The sequence below is a fragment of the Malaya genurostris genome, chromosome 2 (assembly GCF_030247185.1).
Source record: "Malaya genurostris strain Urasoe2022 chromosome 2, Malgen_1.1, whole genome shotgun sequence".
In the NCBI taxonomy this organism is placed as follows: Eukaryota; Metazoa; Arthropoda; class Insecta; order Diptera; family Culicidae; genus Malaya; species Malaya genurostris.
Window position 1 is genome coordinate 3775770 of NC_080571.1, and position 10413 is coordinate 3786182.

General features: G+C 37.7%; 1 protein-coding gene across 1 annotated transcript; it reads left to right on the forward strand.

Moving 5' to 3' along the window:
• The first annotated feature begins 904 nt into the window (after positions 1-904).
• Positions 905-6651, forward strand: LOC131428759 (arrestin domain-containing protein 4-like). The gene is made up of 3 exons (XM_058592802.1): positions 905-1275; positions 5200-6174; positions 6234-6651. The coding sequence occupies exons 1-3, from the start codon at positions 1161-1163 to the stop codon at positions 6374-6376; spliced, it is 1233 nt and encodes a 410-aa protein (XP_058448785.1). The 5' UTR covers positions 905-1160; the 3' UTR covers positions 6377-6651.
• Positions 6652-10413: the final 3762 nt, after the last annotated feature.

A 10413-nucleotide genomic window follows, 5' to 3' on the forward strand; every position in this document is an offset into this window, starting at 1 on the left:
GTGAACAGCTCCGAACCGATCAGCTCACCAAAGTGAATCGATTCGATGTATCAGCTCATCAGCTCTTTTATTTTGAACTTAAGGTTCATTTTGTGCGCCGTGTTTCTTATGCACCGTTTTTTTTTCAAATGCATGATCGAAATTGAATCATTGATTTGCAATGATGCAATGAATGCCATGCGAAATAATTTATCTTTAATTGATGTCGACTAAATTGAATCTCTTAAAGAGCCGAAGATCCGATCAGCTCGTAGCGTGTTCCTGCGTCATAATGCAGTGAACTGGGTAGCAAATGAGTGAGCTGGTGAGCTGCGGTTCCTTTGAAAAGAGCTGTGAGCTGTCAGCTCACTTCAATGATTCGATTCACTGGAACAGCTCAGGAGCGAATTGCCCATCTCTATTGCTGATTACTCGGCTGTGCGAATCTCGGCATTTTTTTGCCGAGACTCAGCTGAAAAATTTAAGTATGTAGTCCAAACCGAAAGCCATTTTTCAATAAGAATAATATAACCAATAATCACCACAAACAGATACACGTAAAGCTACAAAACTTTTGTCACGCGCAATTTTTATCATAGCCTTCTGCGATCTTAATAAGATCTCACCAAAGAGCGAATGCTTTCACTTTATCGCAACAAATTTTCGCTTCTGGGCCTACATATGTTGCATACGATGCATGGAAAATGATGAAATGACTTTCATGAATCGCGTCACTGCTGTAAGACTGCCATAGGATTATTTTAGGCGCAGTTCCGCGTACCATTAGGATCCAAAACATAGTACGAAGTGATTTGATAAATTTCTCGTGTTTTGGTGCAAACGCTCACCCTGACGTTTAAATATGCAACAATGGGCTTCATCGCGAAACAACTTTTCAGTTGCGTCTGTGTTTTACAGTGATAATATCGAATGACGGCTTTGGTGTACGTGTTCGAATGAAAAAGAAACAGATATCTATTTATTTTAACCAGAATACACACGACACCAGCAGCCCACTGAGCATCTTTTAAGCCAATATTGGTGCAGCTTTGAATGAAACATAAACCCGACCGGTTGGGTTTTTGGTAGTCATTATCGAATAGCCGAAGAAGTTGAACGTCATTTCGCGTGTGAAGCTCGCGATTATACAAGTTTCTCAAAACAAACGCACAATCGGAGCGATGACGGTGAGCTGTGAAATCAAGTTTGATAACAACACCGACGGCATCTTCTACGTGGGTCAAACATTGAACGGAACGGCAGCGCTGCAACTTACAGAAGCGGAAACAGTGAATGGTAAGGCTAAATGCGTGACAACTTTCCAGTTGAGGCATGTGACCTTGGCTATTGAAGCAACCACATAAGCGTGACGCGCAGGTGAATCAAACTACGTCATAGGTATGTGACGTGAAGTCGGTGCTTGACTCATGCATCCCAACATATGACATTGGATTCGAAACACTGATTCATTTCACATGACTTGCTGCACACTTGCATTGTAGGGCTATTGTACCAACAGTCATTAGTAAAGTCGAAAAATTGATCTGACGATTACTTTCAATCAACGAATTGTGATAAAAACGGATACAATACACGCTTAGATTTTTTTCCCGAATGTCGGCAAAACTTTTCCGAGATTTGAACAGCTGAGTGCTCGGCAAACATTAAAACAACTAAAATTCTCGGTGTTTTTCATTTGACAGGTAATTTGCATTTAACGAGATTCTCAGTTTCGGGAAGACTATAAATTACCGAGATCTTCGTCGCTTTTAGAAAGAAATCTCGTTACCATAAATATATCGATTTCAACAAAAAAAAAACCAAATATCAGATGAAATACTGTAAAACATGTACACAGTTGAATGGATGCACTTTCATGTCATTTCCAGTAGGGAACACAAATTGATTTCCCGCAGAAAATCAGATTCCGGCTAAAACGAAAGTAATACCGGGATCTAATCAATAATTTCATGCAGTAGATTAGCGTTACGAGGATCTTTATCTTTTGGAATAGAAAACCGATGAAGACTAAGTGAGTTTTTAAGACTATTGACTAGTGAGACCTGTAAACTAGGAGAAATTACTATCAGGCTCCAAAGAATTTGCTGCGTTTTACAGAGTTTCATATGAAAATACGCCCCCCTGATGTCGAAACACAGTAATTCTGGAACCGGAAGTCGTACTCGAATCAATCCCAGAAGTCCACGGAACCATGAAAATCTACCCATATTGTAATCGTATTCAAGGAAAATCAATGAACCAGAAGTCACCATTTTGGATTCTGAATCGAGTTAAAACATTGTCTTCCGGCTACTGATCGTTATTTTAGTTTCAAAAATAAGGAGTGTTTCGAAAAAAAGCTATCCACAAATTTTTCTTTCAAATTATTATAACAAATGATATTTTTTTCAAACTAAAAATTGATCCTTTGTTATACGAGGTTAAACGTGAGCATAATAAAAACCGGATGAAATTTAAGTTATTTCTTCACGAAATTTCGAACTTTTGATCGAACGCTCTTCATCAAGTTCCGAACAAGTGATGCATCACATTTATTGGACACTTGCGCCCATTTTTTTAGCTCCTGCATCTTCCCAGCTGCCTTACCAGTCTTCTTGAAGACCCTCTTCACGATTGCCTAGTAACGTTGAATGGGTTCAAGCTGAGAGCAATTTGGTGGATTTATATTTATCTCAACGAAATTTATACCCTTTTCCGCAAGCCAATTAAGGTAGCGCTTCGCCGTGGTCAGGTCGAAGCGAGACAACTCACTGCTTCCTCTTGCTTTGTCGCCGAAATTTCACCCTAAATTTCAAATTTCTCCAATACTAAGCCGATTCTCGAAAAATCAAAAACATACGATTGTAGGTAAATGATTTTACTATGCATTTGGCGAAAAATATTAGTTAGAAAGCTTTTCTTTCGCGAGATTTCGTGCGAGTTTTGTTAAACATTTTGTTTTCTTTTTTTCCTTTTCTCGCTATAAACAACTCGCATATGTAGGGATGTGCTACGTTTTCAACAAAGCGTCAAAGCTAGTAGCGATGAAAATCATTACTGATTTCTGGTTCTACTGAAACATGAATAGACATTATTTTACAAAGTAGTAATACTTACTTACATTTTCTACTCATCTATATTCAACGTTTACGCAGAGAGAACAAACAACGAAAACAAAAGAAATGTTGTTGGCGTCTACCGCATGTGACATTTTGCACACCCCAATGCATGCGTGGACATTGTGTGCGTGCGAAAAATAAGGAAAAACTCATTTATTTTTATAACTCGCACGAAATCTTTCGATAAAAACGTTTATCAGACACAATTTATATACGAATCGATAGAAAAATTATTTATCTAGAACCGTATGTTCTTGGAATTTCCGTTTTCTTTCCCGTTTTCTCACAATTTTGGGTAAAGTGCATGAAACCCCGGGATAGGCAGCGAACTCCCGTGACCACGGCGAAGCGCTACCTTAAGAGTGTTTTTGGTATAGTGAGCCGACGCTAAATCCTTCCAAAACTGTGGAGGTGTACTATTCTTCTTATATCTCTTCTGGAGACACTCAGATCGATAGATTTCTGCATTTATAGTTCCGGTAGTGTAAAAAATGGTTGACTTCAAACTACAGGAACATATTGCTTGCCATACCAGTACCTTTCGACCGAGTTTCTTTACTTGAATCGACCTGTCCGCATCGCTCACATCCTCCCCAACGACGACTGGTAAGTATTGTGGACTTGGAACGGTTTTTGAGTCCTCCTTTACATAGGTCTCATCGTCCATCAAAACGCATGCATTCCGGACACTGCAAAAGAAACGAATACAATTTCCGGGCCCTTGTTGCTGCTCACTTCTTCTGTTCTACACTTTGTTTCGAGATTTTCTGCTTCTTGTAGGTCTTCAGGTGATTTCGCCTCTTGATACGCTGGTTCATTCCGACACTCGTTCCTGTTGTTTTGGCCAAATCACGTATTGACATTGATTTGTTCTTCATTCCAGTTTCGGGTTGGAAGAACCGGGTTTTCTTCCTCTTCCTGGTAGCATCATCCAAAGAATAGTGTTCCCCAAACTTATTGATGTTGGTTTTAACATGATAAATTCCAAACCGCTTCGCCAATTTTCGCTTAGTAATGTGTCCAGAACCTTAATTTTCACTTTCTTTTCAATACGCGACATCTTTTAAACGAAGAATTTCAACCGCACAAACAAGTAAACAAACGAAGGCTAACAACCAAACGCACAGCATGCTGTGACTTGAGCACAAAAAACCATCACAAATACATGCGTACAACACAAATGAATGTGGATAGCTTATTTTCGATACACTCCTTACAGCAATACCCCCCAAGTATGTTTACATGAAAAGTTTACGTTGATTGCAACTTACTTCGTAAAAAAAGAATTCATGATTTGGGATTTGATTCGTGAAAAGAGTTACAGAAATCGAATACTTCGTAAATGAAGATTTGGGTGTGTATGGAAATGAAGATGCTGAAGAATAATGCTCGAAGTCATTTTTTGTTTAATAAAACACGTTTTGATGAGAAGATGTCGGAGGATGATTTTATCAATTTTAATTCATCAGTTTTTTCCCTAAAGATTCTTTCATTTGGTCTATTTCCTTGAATCGACAGATTGATTGTTCTAAAAAACTAGATTTTGTTATTTTAGAGAAAACACAACAAGTGTGTGGCTTAGAGGTGCGCATAACAGCTCATTTTGGTGAACAGCTCCGAACCGATCAGCTCACCAAAGGGAATCGATTCGATGTATCAGCTCATCAGCTCTTTTAGTTTGAACTTAAGGTTCATTTTGTGCGCCGTTTTTCTTATGCACCGGTTTTCTTTCATATGCATGATCGAAATTGAATCATTGATTTGCAATGATGCAATAAGTGCAATGCAAATTAATTTATTTTTGACTGATGTCGACTAAATTGAATCTCTTAAAGAGCCGAAGATCCGATCAGCTCGTAGCGTGTTCCCTTCGTCATAACGCAGTGAACTGGGTAGCAAATGAGTGAGCTGATGAGCTGCGGATCTTTTGAAAAGAGCTGTGAGCTGTCAGCTCACTTCAATGATTCGATTCACTGGAACAGCTCAGGAGCGAATTGCCCATCTCTAGTGTGGCTGAAGGGCATAATTTTACGGTATAAATGGAATAAAATGTACTGAGATACAATTGGCCAATTAGTCAAAAAAACTACTTCATTTGCAGGTATCTACGTTCAAATCGAAGGCTTCACGGCTGTCCAGTGGAAAAAACGTCCCCCGCAGGGTCATCGACATGGTTCCAAGCTTTTCAATGGTCGGGAAGAGTATCTTAACACGCTCACGTACGTGATAGGCGATGAAACCGGATCTACCCAGGAGATTGCACCGGGAACACATGTGTTCAAATTCTCTTGTGCGTTACCCGACACACTGCCCACCTCGTTCGAAGGCCAATATGGACATATCCGTTATACAGTAACAGTCTGCGTGGAAAGACCATCGAAGCAAAATACGGTCTATCGTGAAGCGATTACAGTTCTCCAACAGGTCAATCTTAACAATGATCCTACACTTCGTGGAGTGAAAAAGCTCGAGTTGAGCAAACAATTCGGCTGGTGGGTTTTCAAATCTGACCCGTTGGACATAACGGTAGAAGTTGCATCCACCGGATTTGTTCCCGGTGAAAATATTCCCGTGTTAGTCCAGTGGAATAACGGCAGCAGTGTAATAATCCAGGGTATTCGAATCAAGCTGTTCAAAAATGAGATATACTTCGCAACAGAACCGTTTGAGAAATCGCGTACCGACACGCAGAGTATCGCAAAAATCGAAAATCGAGACAATCATGCTCAGGGTAGAGTACGATTTGAAAGAAACCTTCCGATTCCATCAACCCCACCTAGTAGTGTCAGTCCATTGATAACAATATCCTACGAACTGGTAGTTTACATCCATATTTCCACTGGAGAGATTCCCGAATTCAAAATACCAATTACTATTGGAACTATTCCATTAACAAGGTTAGCCCCAATAAGAACACCGCCCGAAAACTCAGATCTACATCCTCCAAGCTACGGCTTCAATGTAGAAGGATTCTCATCATATCTTCCCGATAATAAGGCAGGTGCTCCCACAACATCACAAACCGCAGCAACATCACTCGCTGCTGATTCAACTCAAATTCCTTCGGTTGAACTTCGTAAGTATTTGGAATATTTTACCAAAGCTTCATAAAGATTGCATTATTATCTTCCACAGCCCCTCCATCGTATGAAGAAGCTATGCACGGTAGCACTTCGAATCTCCAACCGGATCAAGATACTCTTCCAGTTGAAACCAAACCGTTCAGCCCTCGATATCCAGTGTACAAGTTCGATGGTTCCGGTCCAAGTCAGCAGTAATTTAATGGTTTATTAATACTTATATGATGAATTATTAGTAAACCATCCATCATCAGCAGACAACAATATTTCGTACACTACGTTTTAAGCAAATTATTACCATCAATTTTTTCCTGGTTTTTCATATAAAGTAGCTTGGTTTGGTTAATCGATTTTACACCTTAACAATTCCAATATGTGGCCGATAATGCAAATTACACGTGTAAACATTAACCAAATGTATGAGTTTATTTTATGTTTTATATTTATTTTATTGATTGTTACATTTTGGTTTTACTATTTCCATTTTCACATAAAATAAACAGCTTTTTTGAGTAAATGATTTTGAACATTGATGATTGACGTTTCAAAAATTTCCCCTCTGAGAGAGTGATAAGTTTTTGATCGTGAATATCACTTGTTGTATCTTTCGTATAATAATAATTTTTGCTACATGCCATCGGAAATGTGATCAGCAATTCATGATAAAATTTTCAGTTGTATGACATAACCTCAAATTATTCATAACTAAAGTTTACTGAAATGTATGACACCATATGAGTATCAAAGAAAAAAAATTCATGACGTGTGTTTGCATTTCTCGTACCCGCGACGACGATTTTAAATAATGGCAGCAGTGTAATAACTATCATTATTCAGTTTCTGAGTATAGCAACAGTATCAAGAATTCAGTTTCTGAATATAATTACAACTCCAGGTTCAGAAATCAGTTCCAGTAGGAGGAATATTCTGTTATTTCAGCGTTGTATATTCGGGGGAGATGACATTAATATTGTGGAGCATTGAAGCGACTAAATTAATCGGTTCTTTTCATAGCCTCCACCATTTTTACGTAAATAATTACTATGATAATTATTTGTTCTTTGGTATAAGCGATATAAGTATTTCGGAGATGAATTCTGCTTCCGAGCTTCAAAACTTACTCCTTGAGCGGAATTCCGTTACTAAAATTCTGCTTCAGACCAGAATCTTGATTCAGAGTTCAGGATCATAAACCAGTTCAGAACCAGAAACACGATCACGAATTTAGCTTCCAGTTCCAAAACACTCAGGGTAGAGTACGAGTTCAAAGGTTCAGTGATCATTTCAACAATCCTTTTTATTTGTGTTCAAAAAATTTTTTTTTTGTATGACACTAAATCTCGACGTTTCATGCAATTCTAAGACGTTTGGCATCAAAAATAATTTCGATTTCAGAAATATCATGTACTCCCCCCTATGATGATTTTTCAAGATCGAAAGTTTTCAAACCTCAACCGTCGGGCAGCACCCCTCACCCATATCTGATTCAGCTCAAATTTTGTATGGGGACTTTTTACGAACTGCTCAAACTTTTGAACAATGGCGCTTTACGAAATTAGAGGTGATCCCAAAATATTGGCACCCTTATATAAATTAGAGCGGTAAAAAACAACGTGTTTTGTCGGTTACGTCACTTATCTATTATCTTGAATTATCTTGCATGCAAGTTTCTACATTGAATAAAATTAACTGTCCGTGTTTTATTAATGTAAAAGGTGATGGTGTACCAATACAGATGGAAGGTGCTTCTGTAACGGTGATGAATAGAAATCAATATTTTTCATGTTTTCCTAAAAAATTATCAAATACTATGACAAAACTTATTGTGGTAAATGGATCGCATCCGCAATTATTAGGGGGGACAGAAGTTATAGTGAAACACAAAGAAAAATCAGCAAAATTAAAACTTTCAGTGATTAATTCTGAAAACAAGTTCAATCCGTTATTTGGTAGAACGTGGTTAGATGTTTTAACAGTTCGGCTGAAAAGTTCGTATCGTTTAATAGAAACACACATTTTTTTTACCAAAATTCGTTTTTATTATTCAACATAATTGCCATCAGAGGCGATACAGCGATTATAGCGATCTTCCAACTTTTCGATACCATTTTTGTAGTACGATTTGTCCTTTGCCTCAAAATAGGCCTCAGTTTCAGCGATTACCTCTTCATCATCGCGTGCAGTCCACTCAGCCGACTGTCAATTGGACTCCGGAGTGAAGTGATGGATCCATGTTTCGTCCATTGTTATATATCGACGAAAAAAATCGGTTTTATTTCGATATAACAGCTCCAAACACTGCTAAGAATCATCAATTCGTTGTTGTTTTTGATCGATTATGAGCTCACGCGGCACCCATTTTGCACAAAGCTTTCTTATATCCAAATATACGTGAATAATATGTCCAACACGTTCCTTTGATATCTTTAGGGTGTCAGCTATCTCGATCAACTTCACTTTACGGTCATTGAAAATCATTTTGTGGATTTTTTTTCACGTTTTCATCAATAACAGCCTCTTTTGGACGTCCACTGCGTTCATCGTCTTCGGTGCTCATATGACCAGTACGAAATTTCGCAAACCACTTACGAATTGTTGCTTCGCCCGGTGCAGAGTCTGGATAACACTCATCAAGCCATTTTTTGGTATCGGCGGCACTTTTTTTCATCAAAAAGTAGTGTTTCATCAACACACGAAATTTCTTTTTTTTCCATTTTTTTCACAATAACAAAAGTAGCACTCAAAATACCTCACAAACTAATAATCAGACAGCTGTCAAATTTATACACGTATCTTTTGAAGGTTGGTACTAACTGAAAATGGTATGGATTTAATTCTAGTGGCGCCCTCTCATAGAAACGATACGAACTTTTCAGCCGATCTGTTAATTTTTGTTTGGAGGAATTTTTTTGCTGGAACTGTTTCAGTTAACAATATTTTGGATAAAAATTGTTTTATTTAAGAAATAAAACAAAATTTTTTAAACATTTTTAAAAAAACAGATTTCTCGATGCCATTAAAGGTTACGAAGTTGAACATATTATTAAAGCAAACACACCATTTTTCAGGAAAGCCTACGATGTACCTTACAGGTTAAGGGAAAAAGTTTTAGACTATTTGGAGAAGTTAGAAAACGAGAAAGTTATTAAACCAATTAAATGAGTACTGATACGTGAGAAAAAGAACACTACACTTTTGTGGAATTTGGCCTTTCTATTACAAAAGGCTTCGCAGCCGATTCTTAGTGTACCGACTCATTGTATGGCTAGTACTACGATCCTACTTACACTATGGGCCCATCCAGATCGGGGATCGAACATATTATAACTGGCTTGTGAGACAAGCGCCATATGCATTGAACCGCTAACCCGGGTTGAACTTATACTTATCATATTACGGGTCAAACTCCAGTGATATTGGAAAACCAGACTATGTTCCAAAATCTGAACCAGTAAATATTGTAAGTTATGGTCCAACTGTTCTTTCACATTCGAAGTAAATGCACTCATGACTCAACAACGTTTAACATTGAATTTAGTCGATTTAGATTTTTTTTTGTATTCGCGTCATCCGGTTATGTCTCTGACATCACTCAGCCGCCTTCTAAAAATTGAAATATTGTCATGCAAGCAACGGCAGAACCGATTTGATTCGGATCAATATTTCCGTTACCTTTTTCTGTTTTTTTAATTATTTAAGAAAAGTCTAGAAAAAAGGCGATTCCATTATATCTTCACAATCAATCGTAATGAACAATCACCAGAAGATTTCGAATCTGTTAAAATATTTCGTCCCGATTGTTTTGAGTTATCGCGACCTTAGTAAATTACAGTAAAAGAAAAAAAATCAAATCAAAGAAAAAAATGATCAAAATTTGCTTTTCTGCTTTTCTAAATGAAATCAAAAACCTGTCTAAATGAATAATCTGAATGAATCAGAAAGGGACTTAATGTCTCCCAGAGGGATTCAGTAAAGAACTCTAACTAGACCGATTGACAGTGACATTATCAATTAAATTATGCATGTTTGGCTCGCTTTATGGAAGTGTCAGTGTAAAATGCTTCAGCTAGAGGAAAGGACGATGCGAACTAAAAAAAATCTACGGTTTATTTCGGATTTTGGGGAAAAACTGTTATTTATACCGCGTTGCATATTTCATATCACTTAATTTTTTTCGAATTCATATCAAAATCACCACGAAAACGTTCACAATCGAAGAAAACCGATTGTCCATT

Excerpts from the sequence above, each read along its gene's own strand:
- LOC131428759 (XM_058592802.1), top strand. The coding sequence starts at position 1,161 with ATGACGGTGAGCTGTGAAATCAAGTTTGATAACAACACCGACGGCATC. Across the intron at positions 1,276-5,199 it reads AGAAGCGGAAACAGTGAATG|GTATCTACGTTCAAATCGAA; the intron begins GTAAGGCTAAAT and ends CTTCATTTGCAG. Across the intron at positions 6,175-6,233 it reads AATTCCTTCGGTTGAACTTC|CCCCTCCATCGTATGAAGAA; the intron begins GTAAGTATTTGG and ends TATCTTCCACAG.